The sequence below is a fragment of the Gobius niger genome (genome assembly GCF_951799975.1).
Source record: "Gobius niger genome assembly, chromosome: 12".
Lineage (NCBI taxonomy): Eukaryota > Metazoa > Chordata > Actinopteri > Gobiiformes > Gobiidae > Gobius > Gobius niger.
This window is the reverse complement of record NC_136863.1, coordinates 19826404-19852258: the sequence shown is the minus strand read 5'-3', so window position 1 is coordinate 19852258 and position 25855 is coordinate 19826404. Positions and strand designations below refer to the sequence as shown.

Sequence of the window (25855 nt, the reverse complement as noted above, 5' to 3'; positions counted from 1 at the left end):
TAAGCTGCTTGTGAATGACACGAGCATTATTTAGAGCAATTTGTGCGAGCGTTTCTAATTCACACCCTTATCCCCACGCCTTCCTATTTGTGACCCCTATGGAGCTGACACTATGACTGCAGAATTTTGTATTATATTTGATTATGGTGTATCCGACGAGTGTGGAGATTGGGACCACTTTTCGGTCCCATCCCACCAGCTGAGAAACATTGGTTTAAAGCAACCAAAGTATCATCTCATGACATTTTCGACCTTCATAGTACCACCACGCCCTGATAAGGCTCACATCAGGGCTATACCAGACTAAAAAGGCTCTAAAATTGACCCCATCTGGACTAAACTATGACTAAAGTGGGTGTAAACTTTGTCTAAACCTGCAAAATAGAATAAATGAAATCGTCTAGCAGTTGACTCACCACCTGAAGAAGTACCAGCTGTAGGACACGTACCACCGTTTGCAGACCACTGGTTTAAACTGCTGTATTGTCAGGTTTTATACACCCTAAAACCACAGGGTATTTTATGCTTTCATTCGTGACCCCTAGCACCCCCCCCCAATTAAACTGACTTGCCTTGATATAGCTGCGTTGCATTAAACATCAGGATTGTATGAGGTGTACTTTGCTTCTGGAGTATAAGATACAGTATGCACTTCAGAGAAAAGCCAGCAAGTCAGCAAACATTTAAGTGGGAAAGCAGCGTTAGAGCGTCGTGACTCGTGACTGTGTGGAGAGCAGATGGGGGGAGGGCCGGTGCGTGGAGGAGAGAGCCGCCCTGCGATTGGTCAGCATCGGGGGGTGGAGAGAAAGCAAAGGGGAAATGGAAAGCATCTTTTTCACACTGAAGCCATTCTGTGCCAAAAATAGATTTCTTTTTTTTTAACCACAACAGATATTTTTCATTGACTGATAAAAAAAAGTCCCCGATAGAGAGAATGATGATCAACATAGTGTACTGGCCCAGAGAAACTGCCTGTGTTGTGTGTGAAACCTGTGCTCAAGGACAAAGGCAGATGCACCAGCGGGCATTGATTTGTGCAGCAGAGAGCGTCCGGTCAGGCGTCATTCATTTGCTGTTATTTACTCATCTGTGGGCATCACCAACCCTAGTTTGAAAAATCAATAAACTGTGTTCATGGCGTTCCAGAAATGAATGTCATAATCTCAGAAGAAGGGCCAATACACACCTCACTCTTTACAGTGCAACCTTTCTGTTGGTGTTTGAAATGTGTGAAATCTCCAAACCTAAACCTCAGCGTTCTGTTTTGCAGATCTGTCGACAATTCTGCTGGCGACAACAACTGTGCACGCTGAAAGTAGTTACGATCAGAAGAAGCTGAAGGCTAATATACAGATTACCGTACTGAGTAGTCTGGGCGTGAGATAAATGGCTGACAAGCAAATCAGGTAATGATCCAACGGAACACTGTTAAAGCCGCATTCATTTGTTCAAAGTCTTACTAACTTCACTTCTCTTTGTTTATTTTAGTTTGCCTGCCAAATTGATCAATGGGGGGATCGCTGGCCTGATTGGTGTGACCTGTGTGTTTCCCATTGACTTGGCCAAGACCCGGCTGCAAAACCAGCAGAATGGACTACGCCTTTATACCAGCATGTAAGGCACTATGAGATCAATGCTGTCATTTCATTAAACCTGCTTTTCTAGTACTCAGAGACATTACATTTCTCCCTTTTTGGACGACTTAATAGTTAGTCTTTCTTTCGATAACATAGACCTCTGTGCTAATTCTAATTCTTGAAAGTCATCATTTATCACGTCTCGTGTTAGTGCTGAAAATACTAGAGAAGGATGCTGAAGCGCACAGGAAGAGAGAAGATTTATGGCTGCGGTGAAGAAGGGCATTAAGTTAATTGGAGTAAGAGTGAAGGATGCAGATGATAGGGTTAGATGGAGCAGATGGTTAGCTGTGGTTACTCAGAAGAGAGCAGCAGAAAGTTAGAATGTTCACATTAAACTTCCGGAAAACAACGCCTTCTTTCTGATGCTTTCCCAGGTCAGATTGCCTTATTAAGACCATCCGGTCAGAGGGGTACTTTGGGATGTACAGAGGTCAGTGATTCCCTTTTTTGTTTATGTATTTATGAATTATTCGTACGAGATGTTACACCGACTGTGTTTAGGTGTCTAAATGTAAGGAGCTTCAAACGTTGTGTGCAGTGATCTGTGTCCATCAACTGAAGCCAATTATCTGGAAAAACCTTTCTCTGCAGACAGCTTCATTCATTGATTTCTGCTCATTTTTATCTTCTCTGTTCCTTTCTTCCCTTTCTCACTGCTGCTCTTACAAACTCCCCCAGGAGCCGCGGTGAACTTAACTCTAGTAACGCCAGAGAAGGCCATTAAATTGGCTGCCAACGACTTCTTTAGGCATCACCTCTCCAAAGATGGGTAAGCCCTTGTGCTGCTGTCAGGCTGAGTGACATTCATCCAGTCCTCGCTCACACACCGTAATCAACTCCTCTCTCTGCACACATGTAATCTGACACACACGCCAATTGTATTTTGTGCAAGGCTCTGGCTAATCCTTCATTCTTCTGCTGTCATCCCCCGTAAGATATAGTTAATTGTTTAAATAAATGCCGTAGCTTCATAGTATCAACATAGTATCGAGACCAACGTGATTGATGCTCAGCTATTTCTATTATGTATTCTTACAAGAACAAAAGTAAAAGCAAGGTCTATTGATTCCTGCAAAGGGAATCTTAAAAGGCTGCATAATACAACAGTGACAGGAGCAAATACCAACATGGATGTCGTCAACACCACAGAAACAGTAAAGGCCACTAACAAGTTGAGAGGAGCTTATTTTGAAAAATAAAAACGGTAAAACCCTCTCTGCTCAAACAGCGTTAGGTTTCAGTCTGCTGCCAGAGTTGATACATTGCTGACGAAGCCGCTTATGGTCAGAAGCATACAAACCTTAGATCTAAAACAACTGGCGGCTCAGAAATTTGGAGGTGACAATTTATTACCATTTTTATGTGCTACATGGAAAACCCTGGAAGTAAATTGACCCTGTGGAAATCAAACATTTGCCATCCACATGTAGGATTTCAGAAGAGTACTCATTGTCTCCATAGTCTCCATGTAAACACAAAGGCTTCTGGGCCATGCACCTCCATCGCTATGGCTACACACTACAGACTGATGAATGATTGACTCGTCTGGCTCAGCTGCACGCCCTGTGAATTATTAATCTGCCCTTGTGGCTGACATGTTGATATGCAAGACAAAGATTAGCATCTCCAGTGCAGGTGGCGACAACTCAATTTTCCCCGTGGACTGTACGAATAAACTTGACTTGCTTTTACACAGCTATTGTCTGAACTTTTGTTCTGATTCTTTTGCAGAAAGCTCACTCTGGTCAAAGAGATGCTGGCAGGGTGCGGGGCAGGTACATGCCAGGTGAGTGAGGAGAGTGAGGAGAGTTTCCCCAGTTCCGCATCAGAACGAGCTCCTCACCAATAATCTCAGCAGATGTGCCATTTGTCTTTGCCTATAGCTAGAATATGTAACCACCACATTAGCATTTAATTTTAATTAAAGTGAGAAGAAAAAAACACAATCAGTTTGTTATTGAGTGCTGGCTAATCTTCCTGTCAGTAATGATTATATTTTATAAACTTACTATAGCATAAGACTAAGGCTTATTATATCATAGATTTTGTGTCCTAGCATTTGGTGTAGGTGAGTTGGAGAACCTAAGGTTATCAAATATATTGATATATTTTAAAACAAGTCAAACTCCTATAATTTAGCGTCTAATGTATTTTTCCCCCTTGTTCATAACCAGAAAGGAATATATCATAAGATGATCACATCTAAGTTTGTTGTTTAGAAGGCACACGGCTCTGGTAGTTTTGTAGTTGTGTGTGATCAGATATGACACTGAAAGCGCTAAGCCATGTGCATGTGTCAGGGGAAAGGCCTGTTGTCAATGAGGCTAAAGGCTTCAAGCCCAAGGAGCATGATTAGATTAAGTTAAGACTGTGGCCGTCTCAACTCTAATCCAGTTAACCAGTGACTACTGTGTGGATTACACAAGGAAATGATAGTCGGCATTTAGCTAACAGATACCGAGACACACAGCACCGTTTAGCCCACTCACTGCTCTATGTTTCTTTGCAGGTTATTGTCACAACTCCTATGGAGATGTTGAAAATTCAGCTCCAAGATGCTGGGCGTATCGGTAAGAGGAAATTAACTGCAGATGGTGCACATTAAAAACAAAGTGGCTCTAAAATGGAAATACAGTGGCCTCGTGTGTTCACTTTCAAAACCTCTGTTATTGTTTCCTTCCTTTGTTCCATTGTTCACATACCGCAGCATTTCTGCTCTTGTACCTCAGTTCAGTTAAATATATGTTGTTGCAAACTTTAGAATATTTTATTGCTCTGACTTTTTGACAAAATGTAGGACTAGATTTCATGAAATATCAATTTGTCTCAGATATAAAAAATAATAATAAAACTAACATTAACTAATAACACATATTGTGCTTTGTATAGCTGCTCAGAGGAAGCTGATGCCAGAGACAGTGGCAGCAGGCACAGTGGAGGCCAAGTCCCCAACCGCCATGCAGCTCACTAGACAATTACTAAAGGAAAAGGGTATTGCTGGGCTGTACAAAGGCCTCGGGGCCACTTTGCTAAGGTAAGAGGTACAGGTTAATATGGCACTATTTGCATCAACAAGATTGTCTCATTTTTGTTCTTGATTTGCTATTTTCAGAGACGTGCCCTTCTCCATCATCTATTTCCCACTTTTCGCCAACCTTAATAACTTGGGCAAAAGAGGAGTCGAGGGACCCGCTCCTTTCTACGTGTCGTTTTTGTCTGGCTGTGTCGCCGGGAGTACAGCTGCAGTGGCTGTGAACCCTGTTGATGGTGAGCACAGTGAACATTGAGAGGTTGTGTCCATGTCCTGCCTTACTGAGCCGAGCCCTGTTTGTTTCAGTGATAAAAACTCGTCTGCAGTCGCTGACCCGTGGCAGTACAGAAGACACTTACACTGGAGTGATGGACTGCATCAGGTGACCTCATTATGTCCTTACCTCAGCACAAGCACCACTGTCTGTCTGCTTACTTTAAAGAATCATCTATTTGTTTTTCAGTAAGATTATGCGTAACGAGGGTCCAACAGCCTTCCTGAAGGGAGCGTACTGCCGAGCCCTGGTCATTGCGCCGCTGTTCGGCATTGCTCAGGTCATCTACTTCCTGGGTGTGGGTGAATATATCCTCAGCTTCTTGCCCAAAAAGGACAAATAAGAAGCAGCTCTTTCTGCCTTCCCTTTCATAATGCATTATGGTCAGCTGCACAAGAAGGTTTCATCTCAGTTTACTACAAGAACTTGGGTGGAGCCACCATTTTGTCCATTTACTTTGTTGTGTTGAATGTGAAAATGTTTTAGGAGCGAGGTTTTGTTTGCCAAGCTGCCTGTGTGGTGGCACACGACATTCCAGGACGCAGGCACCACTAACTCTCTGGAAATGAAGCCACAATTATCAATTTTAATGGAAATTTGCTTTATAAGGATATGATTTGTGCAATGAAGATTTTAAATATGATTGTCACTATCACAGTAGCCCTCGGTTGCTGCAGTACTGCACACTTTACCTTTTTTCAACTCAATGAGCATTTGGCTCAAGGAGCAAAGATATGACCTAGATTTTCATTGTAATTATCATAAATGTACAAACCATACTGGAATATAATATATTTAAATGTTAAAGTTTATTAGATTATTTATAAATCTATTCAGTCCCCTGACCTTAAAGTCTTACAAAGCAAAATGTGTCTTACTTGACACTGTAATGGGAATGTGTTGTTATGATGCCAGCACTCCCTCTTAGATGTTTCCTTTGAAGCCTCGTCCTTTCCTGTAAGAGCTAATGAACTGAACCATTGAGCTTAAACGCCTGGGCTTTTTGAGTAGATCAGGTTCCTGCTGACATTGAGCACCACCACAATGGTTTAACTGTTGCTTCCCTGCGAGAGGCTCCATGTGTTTCAATTGACTATTTCAAATCCATCCACAGATCGGCTGATTCAAAAACTTTGAGAATAATAATATAATATAACTTTGGGCCCTCTGCGATGTCCCTGCAGGGGTGTATCCTTTGATGACAAAGTCCCGCTGTGTTGTGACCGATTGAATCAAGGCCAAAGTAAAGTTTACGTTCAAAAGCGCTGTCAGTTTTGTGGTTTGGGTTGGGTAGTTGAAAGCACCTACTGCCATTTTACCTTTGATCAAAGTAAAGGTAGATATTTGGTGACAAACTCTCTGGGGCTGTAGTGGCAGACAGGCAGACATTGTGAAGCAACGCTGATCAGGCGCAACATTGTGACCACTCACAGGTGCGAGGAACAATATTGATCTCTTTAACATGGCACAACTAGTCGGGGGGTATATTGCAATTTTATCCTCAGTCTTCAAGTATTAGTAGTTGGAAATTGGCCAGACAAAGGAGAATAGAGCAAAAAACATGACGGTCATAGAGTCTGTCCAAAATTACAGCTGAGTAGAGGATGAAGTGAAAGAAATGTATTCATGGGTCTTACTTAGAGTCAGTTATTTCAATGTATGAACTTCACTGTAATGTTTTGTATTGTTTATTGGTACTTAATCTTTAGTAATTTTAATAGTAGGTCCGCTTCTGTACCTCATTCCAAAACAAAAATCATTTTTTTTCATAAGTGGCCTGGATATTCGGCAGGTGGTCATAATGTTGTGTCTGATCATTGTTAGGAGACCGACTATTCATCAGTTCTAGTAAACCCTACCTACACTTGCAGTATCATTATTGTTTACTCACTTTCATTTCCTCACATGTACCAGAACTTGAATTGAGTGGCAGGACCCAAAGAGCTAAATACCTTTTTTGTTTGTATTGAGGAAAAAAAAAAACTGAACCAATGTGATGTGAAGCGTTTTATGAAATGACCAAACGTCTTTTGTGCTGCGATCTTGTTTGCGTTTAGCTTCCCGTCGTATCTTGTTTATGCATCACAATACTAAAGCCCTGCCATTGTCGGAGATCAAGGTGACTTTGATGTGTTTTGTCCAATCACATTCCTCCCTCACTCCCACATTTTATCGTTGTGTTGGTGCACTGTAGATAATATCCAATGCAACCTTTATTTTATCATTTGTGGGAGTGGGATCTATTTATCAATGTTCATTTCTAGATAGGCCGTATAGCACAATATATTTCAATGTGTTGTTTTTTTCTTTCCCTGTGTCAAAGTGTCCATCTCGTCTTTATATGCAGGCTTTATGGAAGTTGTATTTTATTTGAACTTTATTGTTTTTTTTTATTATGTGATGGCTAATTTGCACACCTACCTCTTCATGCCCCCCAGCTCGGCCCATAACGTTGGGTTATAGACATGTCAGCAACAGTAAATGCGCGCAATTCCAATTTCAATGCAGAGTATCCGCTTGAAAGTATGCTTGAAGACACACTAACAGTAAAAGTTGATTGGAGGTGCCATTTCTTTAAAGCTGTTCGCTCAATCCATCTGTCAGTTTGTTGGTTGTATCAAAGGACCAAACGAAGCATGAGATTGAATGGGCAAATTCTTCTTGTAGGCTTGTGGTTCTACTCACCACCCCGAGCAAAACCAACAGGCAGTATACATTAAGCATCTGTCCCTTCAAAATGGTGCTTTTTTTTTATGAGGTAGCTGCAATATGGGGAATCTCTTGTGCAAATCTCAGTGCTTTACTGTGTGTCTTAAGATGAAAGCCATAGGTCAGGAGGGACAACCAAACTTTCTAGACACTGACTGACTGGCACCGCAGCTGAGTCCTGCCTATATTTACCCATGTGAGCTCATGTACCTTGCGTATTTTTGACTTTGTGATTGCCAGTTCATCTCATTTATGCGGTTATTGTAATCATAATGCCTATTTTTGTGGGATTTTTTGCAATGATTTTGTGAATTTGATTTGTTCTCAAATTGTTCTGTGATTTGGCTGAATCTTGAAAAGTGCTGTGAAAGGTATTCTGGTCGCTGTTTCTGCAGACTCGGTGTATTTGGTTTTGTCTGTGCGCGTGTCTGTGTTGTAGTTGGTGTGTAGTTTCTGTGCACAGCTGTATTTTTCTCTGATTGTCAGTGCAATGCTCTTTCTCTCTCCCTTTCCATCTATCGCAGAGAGACACCAAATGACTGACTTTAGACTATACAATCAAAGAAAGCACAAGAGTTTTAGGCACAAGAGGCACATTCAGCCCAATATGTTCTGTAAACGTCTGTGTAATGGAACGGTGACAAAGCCCAGCGTTTGGACTGTGGCACTTATTTCAAAGCAGAGTGAGTAGGGCATTCAGAAGGTTCTGTGAAAAGGGCTGAGACAACAGGTCATTGATGGTGTCTGTCTGCAGTAATCACATTTATATTGCCTACTCTAAATGAATCAGATATACTAAGAATGTAACTTAGATATAAGATGTATTATAATTATAGTGAAAAGTTTATTACATTTAAGTGAAGGATTATAGTGCTTACACGCACTGAAAATATGAAGAACCAGCTCACTGATATGCAATAAGTCACTAAACACACAAAAACACACCACATTAAGATGAACACATTGAACAGCTTCTGTCGATATACATTTCATGAAAAATGCATCTGGGAACTAACAGGCCTGTTGGGAATAAATTTTCTTACTGCCTTGTGTTCTCTTCCTCCAAGAGGAACAGTGCATTATAGCACTTTAAACAAAGGCCCCCACCAGAGGAGTTTCTATATCATTGTGAGACAATATGTGGTGGGTGACACAGCTGTCTATAACATTGTTTACAATGCAATGGAGAAACTATTGTGTATTCTGTCAGTTTGCTGTTCAATAAACTCACTGTCCTTGTCCTGTCTCCTGTGGTTTTTCTTTTCTCGAATGTTACACACATCGCAGTTGTGCTTTCAAGGTCTAGTAGTCTTGTGACAAAGTACAAAAGAACTGCCATGGCTCCTTTCATCCCTAACGTGCTGTGAATGGTGATTTTTGTTGTGAGAAACATGAAGACGAGCTCCTCAGGGCACAGACAGTAGAGCTGAGCAGCCACAAGGTGGCACTGTTGAGCCGCTGAAGAGTATATCCCGCTCTCACGTGCGCACAGTGAGCGTCTGCCCCCTCCAACACACACACTCCAACACTGTGCTGTCACATGAAGAGCACATTATTTATACCTGCATGATAAGGATATGTAAATGTGTCTAAGTGGATTTGCCCCTGAGCTCGGGGTCTATAAATCCTGGATGGGTCCAGCATGTTTCAGCAGAAATGCTGTCGTGACAGAGATTTATTCATTATTAATCTGTGGCTGTTTGTTATGAGTTCAGCATTAGTCTTATAGGATCTGGGTGCTTTGCAGTCCCTGCAGCTTAATTGCATCATGGCACCCTCATGTACTAACTCTGTTCTCTCATTCACAGATATAGCAGAGATCCATACGTCTGCCTTTGTGTTCAGATTGGATTTCAGTTGGCTTCTCATTTCACGTTGCATTCTGTGTCTCCAAGAAGCTCCTGTCAGACACTCTACTCCACTGTTTACCCACAGCAGCTTCGTCCAGAGCTCACTTTACCACAATGACAGGACTTTTTACTGCAGGAATGAGGACCAGTGTTTCAGATTTTTCATGTGCTACGACTTGAGCTTCACCAGGAACTATTCTTAGCCTCAGTACTTTTTAGCAGGGGGCTCAGGAGGTGGAGAGGTAGTGTGAGATGTGCAGATGATGGAGGCAGGACAAATGAAGAGGTGGAGGCTATAAGGACCATCGACAGAAGGAGGATAAGGGGAGTGCTGCTCATGTGTATGTAGGTCACTAAATCAATGTGAATCAGGTTTTTGAAGGGGAGAGAGGGGGTATTTATAGATACCATTGGAGACTGATGCATCAGTGACAGGCACAAGGATGCTGAGAGCGCAGGAGGGGCAAATCTGGGAATAGACGCCTGGTAAATTAGTCTTTGGAGAATTCTTCTAACAAATGACCAGAGATTCTGAAGAGTGAAAGAAATTGCACCGAGTGGAGAGCAAAACAAAATATAATCAGATGGAAATTACTGCAGGATGCTTTGAGCAAATGACCTTCTCGGCTCTATTGATAAAATGCAGGCAGGCGGTTAGTTGATTTCAGAAATGCACAGAGCATTTGCATCTACAGTGCAGCTCTACACCCATCCCATTGAACTGTGATCTGAGATATTAGCACCGCACGTAATTGAATAGAATATTTGCTGTCTATTTTGCAGAATTCGCGAGGTGAGCCGACATATTGATTATGACGGAGTGCTGTGAGTGCCACTGGGATCATTATGAAGTCTGGTAATACATGGCAGAGGGGAGAGGGGCACCGCAATTCCAAAAGGTCAAAGGTTTCTTGGCAGTAAAACATTTCCAGCTATGTTATTTGTATGTTTTGTGCTGTTGTTCCATTTGGAACTATCCTCGAAATGGCCCCATAGAGATGATCACTTATGTTTTGCAAATGAAAAACAGTTGCCCTCTCACTCCTCACCCCATTAATTTTACAGCATTCGTGTCTGAGTCGACCTGGAAAACTTTGAACATAAATCCCAATTTCCGTCCAACAAGAAGTCAAATAATTGAAGAAATTGTTTTAAATTGCTTTTCTACCGACTGTGTCTAGGACTAAGTCAAGGTCATGGACAAATTGTTCCTTTCTCCACTTGCAGGGACTCTGCCCGCGTTCACTGAGAGACAGCCTGAATACCGAGTGGTGCTAAAATAATCAACATCTTCTTTCCGCATGTAATTTGGAGCATATTTGCATAGCAGCCACATCACAGCATCAAAAACCTGCTTGAGGTTACACCCAATTACACCCTAAGAGCTTTTCATCTCTGGCCTTTGCCTAATAGCGTGCTCAACTAACTCAATGCAATCTGACTGGCCTTTGTAAAGTACATAGACAGTGTGCATGAATGACAAGGGCATATTGAAAATGTAGTGTTTTAGATGCATGTTTACAGGTGGGCCTCGAATAATGTCCCACTCAGAGTGCATCATTGATTTTTGCAAGTAAAATATACATGTGCAGGATGATCGAGTAATAGAAGCCTCATCTTAAGGAAATTTTTTTTCCTCATGCCACTTCCCATGAAGCAGTTTCTACATTTAATAGCACTTAAATAACAAAAAAAGTGTCTATCCAATAAAGCCATAAAAGGACTTCAAAACTGGGACATTAGACATGTTGCAATGATATGCATGAACAGTAAAGACAAGTTGGCACAATGTAGAAAAAGTCACTGTCAGAAGTCACAAGACAGAATCTGCATGCTGACAGTCGGCCAGCCTCCCACTCAATGTCAGAATATATGAAAAATCTAAATTACTGTTTGATTAAGAGCTTGGCATGAGCAGATAAGTCTGTATTTATTCAGTTTTTAGACAGAATTACATCTTAAGATTTACATAGCAAGCATATAGTTTGGCCTGACCACGGCTCGTGCAGGGGGGGCCTCAAGGAAAAAAGGTTGAGAACCATTGGTGTTCCACGTGAAGCTAAGGCTTTGAGCTTACTGCCTGGTGTGTACTAATATAAGTAAATGTATGGGCCACGTTTTTCCATGCTGAGATGTATCCTTACCTGTGCTTAGACGAGTTGATGCGTACCTGTTTGGTCTTTGTGCGCTCAGTCACGCAAAAAGACAAGCATTTAGCCTCTCCTCCTCTCCTATGTGGGGCCAAACTTGGGTGAAGCTAGAAGCGACCAAGCTCTTCAACGTTTCCACTATTTAAATAAAGCTACGTGACTAGTTACACGTTACACAAAATTAAACATGTCGAGTTTCTTGTTAGATAAAAGGGGGAACTATATTGTAGGTGTAATAACACTTTAGGAGCACTTTGACATCTGTGCAGTACAGCGAAGACTGTGTGAATGAGAGTGTGAATGGGTGACTGGTTCCTTGATGTAAAGTGCTTTGAATGCTTAAAGCAGGTAGAAGGGTGCTGTATAAACGTGGCAATTTATTTAGATGCGTGGCCGGCCACGAGAAGCACAGGCCACCCCTCGAACCTGTTTGAGCACCCCGGGCGGGGCTGAGGCAGTATTTTAGGCGTCAGTGTGACAAATCGCCAACCTATAACCTATAACGATGTTTTGAGCATTTGGCCTCTATTCTAGCTCCAAACAAGGATGAAGTTAGAAGCGACCGCGCTCTTTCATGGGCACGCACAAAGACCAGACAGGTATGTATCAACTCGGCTAAGCTCAGGTAAGAACATATCTCAGTATGGAAAAACGGTGGCCAATTCCTTTAAAGACTTGGCTGGTCCTCGTGCCACATCAGGCCCAGCCCAGAAAAAAAAAAAAAACACTGGGCATGCCCCTGAAACTCAGCTGTTACATGAAAAGCTGCATTCGAAAATCTCCTCTATAATCATGCAGTATATGCTAAAAAACCCGATCGTAAAAGCAGCGTGTGATTGTCTTATATGCCAACTTTGGAACAGGAAAAAAAAGGCCAAAGTTAGATTAAGAAAAAAAAAGTCTATGATGCTCTGGTAATCTGATGCCAAAGACTTCCCACATTTCTGTGCACGCTTTCAATCTGAACATGTTGAAAACAATCTGCAAACATTTTGGTAAATGTTGTAAAGTCCAGCCTGCCGAGGAAACACAATCTCTTATGTGCTAGTGTAGCCTTTTAACATGGCAACTAACTGTCCAGGTAGGTGCGTTGTTACACATGTGAAAGCAGCTCACAGTATGTACTACACATTTGGTTGAGGATCTCATATTCGACATGATATATTGGATGTGTACTTCTAGCATCTCACAAGACAAATAAAGCAGGTAATGAGGTAAGCAGACGATGGTAAGCAGGAGAAGATGTGTTCCTCTTTTCCAGTCTGAAGCAAAATTTGAAAGTTACCCTGTTAATGTGAAGGTCAATAACACCATTAATAAACCAACATGGGGCATAAAATACAAAAAGGAAGCGAGGCCTGAGCTACTTCAAGTCAAGGTTAAGCTGTCATTTGACTCTTGTAGGATGTTCTGTTAATGAGCAGTGGACTTCGGAAAAAGAAAAAGAAAAAGAAAAAGTGCTCCACAGTTGACACAATGCACTGCCACAACTGGGATCTCAGTCTGCACCGTGCGCAGGTGGTAAATCGCCACTTCTCCATAACAGCTGCGAAAGTCACTTGTGCCCGTGGTGCCCTCTGAGGCGCTCTGGTTATACTCAGAGAAAGAGAGAGGAGCCGCGCGGAGAGGGTAGAGGAGAGAGCGAGGGAGGGGAGCGCGCGCGCAAGTGGCATAGTGGCTCGCCTACCTATCCCGCTGTACGCTCGGAGGAGAGAGGAGAGGCAGCCGAGGAGCGCCACACGCACACACAACAACAAACACCTACTATACTATACGCGCGGAGTAGGGCAGGAGAAACTGCAGACATTCACGCCGTCGCCGTCTCTGGAGTCAACTCACAGCCATGTATCTGAACAGGGAAGAGGGCAACAGCAAAGGTAAGACACGGGACGAGGCGCTGTCACGGGTGCCAGTGCAGTTTGAAGGTGTTCCATGCGTGACCCCCCCTCTCTCTTCCTCGTGACACGGGCGGTCCGGTCACACCTGCTTGTTTTTTTTTTTAATGTTTTATATAGGACCATCTCCTCCCCTCTGCCACACGTCCATGCACGCGCGGACCTGTGGTGTTGGTGAAAAAGTGTGGGCTGTCATTATGTAATACCGTTGCAGTTAATTGCTAGTTAGGAGGACGCGCACGAGCTCCGTTGTTTTACTATCCTGTCATTTGCATTTGGTGGAGACTTTTGTAAGGGGGTATTTTTTTTCTTCTAAGCGTGCATACTTAAGGGCATTATAAGGCAAGGTCAAAGCCTGTAGCTGTTCGGAAACCCGCCTTTCAGTGCAATAACTACACTCGCGCTGTTTTTGGAGACACTGGCACAGCAGACATATGCACTGAGCAAAGGGGGCGCCGAGGAAGGAGAAGAAGAAGAAGAAGGCGTATTTAAGTTGCATCTTCCACGTGTTTTGGGACGTGATTCCAGCTCGTCCTCGCCTCGCGCAGAAGCGCACTGTGTCCCCTGTCGCTGCTGTACGAGACGCAAATAAGACTCTGGGGCGCGGAGCTAACGCTAATTACGCACCAAAAAATCTCGAGGTTCTGGGCGAATAACACCTGCTGCTGCTGCTGCTGCCGCTGCCGTACCGAGCTCTAGGGAAGACACGCGAAGGAGGACGTGGGAGGGTGGTGGGGGGGAGAGGGGGCACAAAAGAGCGAAAAGGCTGTGTGGGAGGAGCTAGATTTGTTCATTTCCCAGTGATAATATGAGCTCACCACACAAGAACAATAACATGACACTGCACTGTGGTGGTGGTGGTGGTGGTGGTGGTGGTGGGGATGATAGTAGCCAGGGTGGTGCCCAACACGCCCCCAATCAAACAGAATCGATTTCTTGCTATTGATTTGATTTTGGAAAAAACTGTTCTTTTGTGTAAGTCATTGAGTTCAGATCATTCATTCGTCTCAGGGGACTCCCAGGCTGTAGTCTATAAAGGGACACTGTTGACCTCCAAATAAAAAGACTTATGATACCTAAGAAATAGCCTTAATCTTTACTGGAATGTAATGAATATGGTACGCCTGGAGCTTGTCTTCCAACGTGGTAGCTATTCTGTTATTTTTGAACCATTGGAGATCTTATCAAAGCACAGTCCAGGGCTTTACCCACAAATCTGTGTGTGGAAACAGTTGTTCTTGTGGGGTTAGACGGGATGATAAATCTAGCCTGAAATGTCTGACAGTGTTTTGCCATTGGCCAGTATGCATTGTTTTGGATGAATGATTCGAGCCCCTGGAGGTGGACAATGGAGAGGGCCGACTGTGCAGTGTGTGCGTGTGTACACTGGCCCATGAAGAAGAGGGGCCAATGAGAAGTCCATCGAGTGTTAGCTCTTTTGAAAACTTAACAAATGATGTATGTGCTGAATTAGTACTTGGCACTTTATGTCTCATTCATGCATTATAGTTTGTCCAAGGCGTCTGCGGAATCAGACAAAGGCGACATCGACAGAAAACTTCTTCAAAACACTTACATTTCAACACTTTTAGTCCATTTTTAAAAATAGCTTTAGCTCTGAACATGGACATGCCACTGCTCCCTTTGTCGCCACCGCAGCAGTGATTTGAGCTGGATGCCCTTCCTATCAAAAATCCTATCAAAAATAACCACTTCACTGCTTCTTGGGTGGTCAATTAGATCCTTTTGATGGTAGAGCAGGTCGGCTCATGATCGCAAGGTTGCAGGTTCGAATCAAGACACTTCACCCTAGTTGCCTCCAGTGTCTGCGTACACTGTTGTATGAATGAGAAAGCACTTTGGGCCTGATAAAGGTAGGAAAGCGCTATATAAGTTGAGTCCATTTACCCATTAGACCATTGCCCTACGAACTAGGGCTGCAACTAACGATTATTTTGGTAATCGATCAATCTACCGATTATTTTTACGATTAATCGTTTAATCTCTTGGCTGTGAATGGTGTATGAAAATTGTATTTTTTCATTTATTTTTAATCACATAAAGCTAAAGTGGCATCTCTTGAGGACATGTTGATGGAGTAAACTTAAACTGTGTTGTAAAGTGTTTTTGTAGGGCCAGTTCTGCTTTATTAATTGGATGAGTCACAGACAGATATCTATGAAATTTTCAATGTTCAAAACTCTACAGACCCTAACTTGAAAAACAAAGTAGGTTTCCATCAAAAATAAAAAATGTTCATGTAATTTTTGCTCTTTTTAAGTCTGTGTTTACTAGAAAACGATTAATCAATTACTAAAATAGTTGACAACTATTTCAATAATCGATTAGTTGTCGATTAATCGATTAGTTGTTTCAGCCCTATACTACGAACACTCCCTTTCTCCTATCTTTATATATAAGCTATTATTTATGTGATAATCGAATGTCATTTCATCTGCACCCAAAGTAGCACAACCGATTTACCGTGTGATTTACTACTACGTGATATTTAGACCATATACACTCCAGTAAGTACTCGCTCATTGACTTTGTTGGCTGTGTAGCTGATTCCCAGCGGATTGGATGGTCGTGGATGAGTGGCTGACTAATTGCCCAGCGCTTTTACCTCTGATGTTTGAACAACACACCACACTTTATGGTGACACTGATGCACAGTGACTTTCCACGCCTTTGTTATTGTCTGTGGGAGCATTTTTCCGACTTTTGTGTTGCTGCGAGCGCTATGATGAAGGTCATGGAGGCAGGAATATGAAAAGGATTTGAGCTCTGTAACAAATGGTCACCCAGGACAGATAATATATGCCGGACTCGATGACAACAGGGTGAAAATGTAGCTCTAGGTTTTTTGCATGAGCTGTTCCCTATACGTCGAGTGACAAGGTGTTAATTGATTTTGGAAGCGGGTGTTCTATTCTGACAGGTGTTTCCTTATGGCGTGCACTGTGTGGCCTTTAAATTCACACAGCGTCTCAAGGTGGAGTGTCCAGGAGAGAGCGAGAGAGAGAGAGGGAGGGAGATAGAAGGGGCTACCGGGGACATATTGATTATGATCTCAGGGGATTAGAGCAGCGCCGGGGCAGACAGGCTGGTCATACGTGATGCGGACGGCACTCCAGAAACTGCTGGCCACTGTCATGAGAACACCTGAATTATGTCAACAGAGGGAGGAAGGGAAGCACCGGCAACAGAAAGGAAAGGTTTAAGATAACGGGAGATTTTTGTAGGATCTTTGGCTCGAAGACTTTATTCGACAGGGTGAAAGGGCATGGAAACCAGGGAGACTCATTCAGTAAATTGTCGAAGCCATGACACTGAGACTGGATCAGTGTTCCGGGTAGATGCTCAGTAACTTACCCCACTTGACTAGGTTCATTGATTTTTTGGGGGGGCTTTCTTATGTGACACGTTGCTTTGACAATAAAACAACTACATTTTCCCTTTCCATCATCTTTAAACACACATCACGGCAAAGAGATGTCTGGTAGAATTAGGTAATGTGAAAACTCATCTTGTTGTTGTTTTCCAAATGTATTTTTTCCCTGGTTGGCTTAACTTAACAGCCCAGTAATAACATATTCATTGGATGGAAATCAGAATCATTTATTAATGACAATATAACAGAGCTGGTGCAATCTGTCTCTGGTTCGGCACATAATGCTCATATCCTCTCTGTCAGCTGCATTTCAAAACTAGACCTGATAAAACACAATGCAATACAAACAAATAAATGCAGACAGGCTACATCAGGGCAATAATCATCCCGAGTCATTATGGCTAGGAAGGAAAGGGAATATGGGAGTTTATGTTTTTTTGCCTTCTCATATAATTTTCAAGAAACAACTCGCCATGTTTCCAATTTTTGATTACTAATCATGCGCCCTCTTTCCATGTCATCACCATAACTGCCATGCTGTTCCCACCCTAACCCAATGCTACTACTGTTTATGTAATGAAAACTCCAGCAGTGTCAAATAAGCCTTATCGAGTGCACCATTGTTTGATTAAAGTTTTTTTTTTTGTCTTTAATTATCCAAAAAATACTGGCTCATTTGGCAACTAATTATAAATCGTTTGTTAATCAAGTGCAACTGTTTATCGGAACCATTATAGCAGGAAGAGGCCCGACAGAGCGCCACATTTGCACACAGCTATGGAGAGATGTCATAACATACCTTTCTGAAAAGCAGTAAATAATGAATCAGGAGTCATCCGTGTTGCTCCGCGCTCGATCTGCTTTACATCCATGTCATGGGGACACAATTAGTGGCTGAGTTAGGGCGGCTGATTGGCTCCGTGCTGTTTCCTTGTGTTCTAATGACTTATAATTAATAGTTGTGCCTTGCAACTCATGTTTCCATCTCCTCTTTTCCCAACGGCAGCAGCGAGTGAGGAAATGTGCCAGACGTGAGCCGTTGTCACCTCGCGCGCAAATAGAAGTCTGTTCTCCGACTCAAGAAACTGGGAGACAATAAAGTTCGAGACGAGAGGGAAGCATTTGGACAGTTCTCCGCTTGGCATATTTTTTGCAGCATTCAATTTAAAGTACTACTCGCTTCCGTCTGTCTACCCCAGGGCAGCTGTGGCTGAAATAGTAGCTTGCCTGAGGATGGAGTGAATTAATAATGCACGAAATTGTAAAGCGTCTGGAAAAGCGCTATATAAGACTAATGCATTATTAATATTATTATTAAAGCTACATAAATGAGCCAGCCCAGTCATTTCAGTGTTTGACAAGATGAAGCGTCCACTGCACTACCACATGACGTCCTGAGCAAACCTTCTCTACCATGAAAAACTCCTGCTGGACTGGGAGCGCGTGCAAACATACTGTATAGTGGACAGCGCAAACATCCAGATTTAATATTTATGAAAACCTTTGCTACAAAAATCGGTGCGTTAACTTCCCTTTGCATTTCCTCTTTTCTCATATAAAATTCACAGTGCGTGTCTCGCTCTTCTGGGGTCAGTAAATGGAGAGCTGCCCTGTCTATTGACTAGTGTTTTAATAAATTGTCGTGAGAGATTTGTTGGCTGGCGCCCTCATTGATCGAGTATTCAGGTGCAGGTTGGCTTGGACCATCTGAGAGGAAGCCTGTGGTCCACTCGGCTCATGCATTATTCATGTAATCAGTCCGGTCTCCACAAGTGACGACAACTTTATGTTCTTTCAGGGCATTCCCACTGATGCACTGCCAGCCCTGGACAGGTTACGCACTCACAGCTACAGCGGCTAGATCTGTTTGTATGGCAAGGCTATTGACATTATTGGGATCAGCAATACCCACAGGGAGGATAAATCAGAGAAAAGGCATGATATATCTCTATGGTCTTCTATATTACTCTGGTGGTTCAGACCTACTGTTCTGAATCGTATCTCAGGCAGTTTATACTTTACTTTTGAGAGATTATCTTACATCTTTTACAATGACACTTTGACGCCCCTCTGCTGATGTGGTGCTTAGTCCACCCCCACTCAGAGGTGCTCAAAGTGGCCTAAATGTACATGATATATGGACCTGTTTGCCACCAGACTCGCAACACTATCCATCCTTGAAAATGATGTATAATGGCGGTGCTGAGCTCGCTGTAGATTTAAGCTTTGGGCTCCGGTGGGCTGCAATCCAAGTCTCTCCCACAGCCACCAATCTCACTGATTTAGGCCTGGCATGGGAACCCGCTATCTGAGCAGCACTGCAGTTTGTAGCTTTGGGAAGATAAGTTTGACACTTACAAAGTTCGTGCAACAGTTTTGTTACATAAAGGTGAAGGCAACTGCTATATAATGAAGGCGCAGGGGAAAACGTCTGATGTTTTTAAAATATAAACAAAGGCTCACACACTGATCTACAAGCTTGTAAACTGGAATAATACATTTAAAAAAAATCACAATGATCGATTAGCAAATTAGCAAAATAAGTTTGATCATTTTGTTTGCATTACATTTACAATCAAAAATGAAAGGCAAAGAATACACAGTAGCCTGGAATAACCCTTATCGACTTATTGTTGAATGAATATGTTCACATTTTGAAATCTAGATGAAGCAAATTGAGTTATATTATATTTCATGTTTATGGCATCTTGTGTGGTATTTTAGGATATGATAATGCACTTTTAGAACAAAGGTTTACTGTCATTTTTGTGCATGAGAGTTGAGTGTCTAGCATCGTTAAAGTCAATAATATCGTTTCGCGATTCTTTCCTGCCTCAATATGTCGAGCTCCAAATTTGTTGTCGTGACAGGCCTACCTACGAGAACAGTTCAAGTCCAGCCTGCTGTTAACAGATCATTAGCTGCTTACCAAAACGTTGTGGAACACATAAGCCTGATATTTGTGGTGCGCATGTCACAATGAAGGGACACGCTGGGCTTTCTGCAGTTCTCCGTCTCATTTTAGGCACGGATTACAAAGTTGTGAGCCTATAATTTTAAAGGCGAACCCAATATGTTGCCCTTAAACACATCTGCCGTGTTGTGATTGGAGCCTGCAGCCGCCGCTTCACGATAAGGCTGTAATTCACTGCAGACAAAATTGCCTTGTGAATGAAAAGACCTTCATTACGCCGTGGGTTTGACAGTTCCCGATACACTACCTGGACGGCCTACGACTGTACCTCTGTGCGGATCAAAGTCTTTTTTAACCACTGGAGAAATGTGAAGCAGTGAACACGGCACATTTGGGCTGTGTATTGAAAATGGTGCCAGCACAAGCCGATGTCCAAACTCTTTGTTTTATCTGTCCTGCATTGTCCAGTTTGTTCATGGCCACTTTACTAATGCCACTTTGTAAGTCATATGACTGGATGTTCCGTGTCAGTTTTAGGATGCTCGGGTTAGAGGATAAGAAAGGCGTGGCATGGATATGTTGTTGTTTTTTACTTTGGACAGAATGAAAAGACCATTCTTGTTGCGGTGGCACTTGAAGCTAAAACACTTGTCAAACCCAAAGTATAGTGATTATTCAGGCTTGGGACAAGAAGAAGAAGACACTGACTTCTCCTTGTGAATGTATTCTGTTTCATACAAGATGTTGAGGATGTGAACAGGTGAATTGAAAGAGCTAATGCGTTCAGAATGTGGTATAACGACATAATCGTGAGCCGAGATTGGTCTAAGTTATCAGTCACTCATAGATACAGCAACAAATGACAATTATAATGATGGAAAACAAAGCAATTATGGAGGCACTCTTGAGTGAAATATTAAAACAATAACATTATGAAGATGTTTTTAATGGAGTCTTTGAAACAACGGTAATTATCAAAGTAATTGACCAAGCTGGGTTTGTTTTGGAAGTGTTTTTGTGAGTGCTCTATTGAAACCAGAGCACTCTGCACAATAGGCCTTTAATAATACAAGTCTGTAAGATCTGCAGAAGGAACTACCGGAAGCAAGAGTTTATCACCAATCATCTCCAGAGCAAAAGTAAAAGAAATACCTCTCTAGTTTCTGACAAAGGCCTTTATAATCTTAACTTCATACCAAGCGTGAAGCCTTTTGTTTTTTTCCCCATGTTGTTGCTTTATTGATATCAGATTCAAATGTCACATTTTGCAGTGCAGCCTGAATTACACACATTGAGCGGCTCATAAGCATCTGATTTTGAGCCCCATCTCTCAGCGACCTTTGCATCAGTAAAAGCTGCACAAAGTGTCACACAAACGGCGTAATTGTAGGGAACGCCTAATCAGCCTGTTTGACATTTAATAAATCGCTCCATCGCCGGATTAATCTTATTTAGCCTCCAACGCGCAGTCAAACGGTTTTAAAAGCCCCCAGTGCATTTATACAGGAGGAAGCCAAGCCAATGGGGTCTGTTTCGGGGCTCAGTGGCATCACGGGAACGGGCGACAGCGCTGCGGAAAGGAGGCAATTATAGTCTTTTGTGAGAGCACCTGCAAGAATCCAACCTGCTGTTTTACTGTTCTGCTCAGAGTCAGCTCCTGCGTGATGCCACAGGAAGACAGCAGCTCTCATCAGAACAAAACTTTAATCACGGCCTGATTGTCTCCAAAACAGGCACAAATAAAGAAATTCTGTTTATTTACTGATGCCGTTTGAAAAGTCAACGGCAAAATGGTGGCTTTAGGAGGCAGAGTTGGCGGTATGTACAAAGGCTGTATAAGGAAACCTTCAGGGGAGCTCAGAGGAGGATCTAACAGAAGCTGCTGCTGTCTGTCGATAAGGTGAACTGTTTAAAAAGTTTTTCTGTAAGACAATGGCCGGGCAAAGCTGAAATGTGACTCATAATGGAAGGTTATTTTTTTTACAAAACTTTTGCAAAGTCATTTGTCGTTTTGTTGTCGATACTTTTATGTAACATTTTCACAAGTATAATAGCAATAGGGATTGACTGCAGAATTGAGAATTCACTAAAGTTCAAAACCTCATAAAACCCGCCTTTTAAGCTCAGGTTTATCCATTTGGGAGATTGAAGCACTGATGGGGTGTAACTAATGATGTGGCAGCACTGTGGCAAGTTTCTAAGCAATGAGCCTGTAAATATGGAGTCAAACAAAACATCTTAAATGCCACCATAAAGTATATCAAACATCCTTTGACAACAAGCTTTATTAATATTTGTTCATTTTACCTGGACAACACATGTTCATGAACATACAGGTGAAACTTGGAAAATTAGAATATTGTAGTGCATTGATTATTTCTGTTATTCAACTTAAACTGTGAAACTAATATATGATGACTCATTACATGCAAAATGAGACATGTACAGGATAGCCTTTATTTGTTATAAATTTATTATTTTGGCTCAGCTTGTAAAACCCCCAAATTAAAGCAGACAAAGTAACTCATGCCCCTAGAGGCCATAAGCGCCACTGCAGGTGTCGTAGCATATTGCGTTATTTTACTCATTAATTGTCCTTAAGAGTAAATATACGCTGATAGAAAAGACAAAGGCAGAGAGGGATATTGTACTTCCAATTACACAATGGAGATATTTTTTTTCACTCAAACTTAGCTGTAAATACTGTTTAAGTGGTGCTAGCCCACAGTTAGCTTTGCCCCTTTTCCCTGTTAGCTTCATCTTCATGATTCCATTAGTGTGTATTGAGTCTCCGGGTCGGAGCAGGGAAAGCTGCAAGCGTGGTTTTCTGGCCAGAGACACCGGGGGTAGATGAAAAAGACCCCTCAATCATCACATGGACTACGGAAAGGCTTTATTAAGGTAAACAAGTTACTTAGTTCTGCTTTAAAAATCAAATAAAATTAGAATATTTTGAACTTTTGAATGATATTCTAATTTTCCGAGTATGGAACTAATTGATGTAAACTCACCATACTGATTGAACGGGTCATTTTCATTCACTGACCAACAATCATGCACTCAAACCTGTTCAGAAGGTTCAGAACCTGAGGTCAGAAGTGTCTTGCCCCAGGGACATAATGGCGGTGTGCACTTTCTAAAGCTGGGTTTGAACTGCCAACCTTCCAATTGGTGCTTGGACACTCTCGAGGTGTCTTGTTTGGTTGTCGAGCACGCAGTCCAGGAATTCAACCCGAGATCTCCGCGCTCCTTCCCATTGAAAGCAATAACACGCTGATTTGATAACGTCTTGTTGCTGCTGGGAGGCAACCCATTCTGTCTTTCTGCTGTCATACACAGAAATGTCGGTCAGTTGTTTTAGACTCCTCGGCACTGAAGTTATTTTTTCCCTCTCAGCTGACTGGATGCTCATGGAGGAGGGAGGAGGAGGATGAGGGCTTGCACTTCCCCCAGTTCCCGCCATGCTTTGTCCCTTATACTCCGGTGTGTCTTATGCAGAGAGATAGTGCACTTCGGTTTACATCAGCCAGCTGGGCCAGAGCAGAGACTGGAGAGTGAGAGGTAGAGGAGGCAGCCCATAGAGTGAAAAGATGGAGCTGAGCGGGAGGGAGAGGGAGAGACAGGAGCTGAGGAAAAAGCCCGGGAGTGTTAGCCAGCCAAGGTCACTCAGAGGAGAGGCCCATGTAGTGAGCGCCTGTCTGTGCGGCTGGATGTGGCTGTGCAGGAGATGGGCAGGCTCATAGACTGAAAACCGAGGAGCCGATGACAGACTATTGGTCCGGAGGAGGCAGTGGGATTCATGGGGGATGATGGAGATGAAAATAGCTTGTAATTGGCTTGTGTACTCCGTATAGTCGTGGCCTATGACTTAGAGGAGACCTGTTATGCTAACTCAACTATCTCAGCTTTGTTTTCTTGTCTTGTTTAAACAGTTGGCACACTTCTCTAATCATTATTACACATTCACTGTCGCACAAACCCTCAAATGCACATATTTTCTCTGCTCCATGTTGCCAAAAAGTATTAAAGGAACAGGCCACCATTTTTCCACGCTGAGATATGTTCTTACCTGAGCTTAGACGAGTTGATGCGCACCTGTCTGATCTTTGTGTGTGCGCTCAGTCACGCTAAAAGACCAAAGATGTTGTTAGCATTTAGTCTCTCCTCCTCTCCTCTATGGGGCCAAACGGGGGTGAAAACATAATCTCCCGTTCCTTTAAGCTATACCTTTGTACTTAAAGAAAATGAAAGAAGAACCCTGTAATGACCTGATAAGGGTGCATGTATTTGATATTGTTTTTTCAAGCTGAACTTCACTCATTTCAAGTGGAGATAATTGAATTCATGCTTTAGTAACCCTTTTCAGTTTGGTCTATTATCTGGTTTAGTTATGGTTTCGTCCATGAACCGCTGCACCAAAGCACTACCGCTGTTTTTCTAACACAACATGGATAAGAGCAGCCCTTTAGTGTCTTTCAAATCCATTGACATTATTTCTATAAGCTATGGGGCCTGTGATGTTTGTGATGCTTATTTACTCATCGTCTTACATAACTCCTGCAGTCCATTCTTGAACATCAATGTTTCCTTAGCGGATCTTTTCATTCGTGCTTTCATCCCGCTCAATGACCATATAATATCATCTCACTCTCTCTCTCTCGCTCCCTCCCTCCCTCGCCCGCTCGCTCTCTCTCACTCGAATATGAGCTCTGTTTGAAATTTAAACACGCATTTCACTCAGCAGGTAGAGCATCCTCCAGCCATGCATTTGTCCTAAAAGCCGTGCTATATCTCGCTCCACTTTTGATCAGCTGTAGAAAGACAGAGAGGAGAGACTATTGCATAATGTATAGCTTAGGCTTGTCATCTGAGGATCAAGTGTTTTCAAAGCGGGATTGTGGTTTGCTCAGAACATGGCGCATTCGCTTATCCCCGGAAGATGCCAAGAGCTCCTCTGAAATACGATCTGTTCTGTCTCTTTAAAACAATACGGCTTTTTATTTTTTTGCATGTTCCCAGTTGGTCCCATTGAGATTACATGGGAGACAGCCTGGGTGTGCTGTTGCCATAGCCTTGAGGTGCTGATGCTAAAGATGACATTATCTCCATGGAGCGAAGGTGTGTGCAGAGCAGATAACATGGGATGGCTTTGTGTTCGCTGGAGGTCAGAAGTTCAGCGTGAAGGTGGCCCCTACGGTCAATGCAAGTGGATGAATAATAAACCCATAAAGGCTTAATCTTTGTCCCTTCCATGAATGGCAAAGGTACAAGAAGTGCACATAAAAAGTTACTTTAAATGACATTAGTGGAAAGCTGATGCTACTTAAACCATCACTCCTGGTTACAATCACACAAAGCTCTGTACCCAAGGACTTAAGTTTACAGACAGTGAAGCAGAAAAGTTGAAAAGTTGATGTAAAACTTTTTGCCACGATCTCAACTCATTTCCCAGACATTTCTACATCACTACATTTATGCGCATTTTACAACTTCAGATCCTGCGGAAAGTTTCCCAGCGCATCTGTACATTTGTTTTGCACTGGTTAAAATGTTTTAGAGAAAATGCAGGAGGAACCAACAGATTTTTAGGGATGAATCTTTTGGTTATGAGGCAAGAGCACCCTATATAGATGAAGAACATTGTATCAGGAAAGCCATATTGTTGGCCTCATTGCATATTTACCCAATTCAATTCTTAAGCTTTTCTCAGAAATAAAAAGGGCGGTAAGGGGATGGGATTAAATAAGGCTACACTTCAACCCACTCCTCTTCGAATGTTTTGTATTTATTGTGCATTTAATTAAGTTGTTTGAAATAAACTAAACTGAAAAACATATATACGTAATGATTTCCGAACCCTCGTAAAGATGACTTCGACGGTTGCTTTCTCGTTGGCTGAGTGAGGACATAGCCAGTGATAGAAAGATTTAGCAGAGTTTGGAGAGAAGAATTAAGTAAAATTCTGTAAAATGACTCATGCTAGGAGGCAACACATTTC

General features: G+C 42.5%; 2 protein-coding genes across 2 annotated transcripts in view; both read left to right on the top strand.

Annotated features, from left to right (window-relative positions):
• Positions 1-1280: 1280 nt before the first annotated feature.
• Positions 1281-8892, top strand: slc25a22a (solute carrier family 25 member 22a). The gene is made up of 10 exons (XM_079568538.1): positions 1281-1406; positions 1489-1614; positions 2015-2070; positions 2319-2409; positions 3372-3426; positions 4150-4210; positions 4530-4674; positions 4753-4907; positions 4978-5053; positions 5135-8892. The coding sequence occupies exons 1-10, from the start codon at positions 1387-1389 to the stop codon at positions 5286-5288; spliced, it is 939 nt and encodes a 312-aa protein (XP_079424664.1). The 5' UTR covers positions 1281-1386; the 3' UTR covers positions 5289-8892.
• Positions 8893-13268: 4376 nt separating this feature from the next.
• Positions 13269-25855, top strand: part of syt7a (synaptotagmin VIIa) — a 92185-nt gene continuing 79598 nt past the window's right edge. The window contains exon 1 of the mRNA XM_079568480.1: positions 13269-13531. Within this exon, the coding sequence (XP_079424606.1) occupies positions 13498-13531 (34 nt within the window). The 5' untranslated portion in view covers positions 13269-13497. The remainder of the gene's footprint in view (positions 13532-25855) is intronic.

Coding starts and splice junctions, on each gene's coding strand:
- slc25a22a (XM_079568538.1), top strand. CDS start 1,387: ATGGCTGACAAGCAAATCAG. Junction 2,071..2,318: donor GTACTTTGGGATGTACAGAG/GTCAGTGATTCC, acceptor AAACTCCCCCAG/GAGCCGCGGTGAACTTAACT. Junction 4,675..4,752: donor CTCGGGGCCACTTTGCTAAG/GTAAGAGGTACA, acceptor TGCTATTTTCAG/AGACGTGCCCTTCTCCATCA.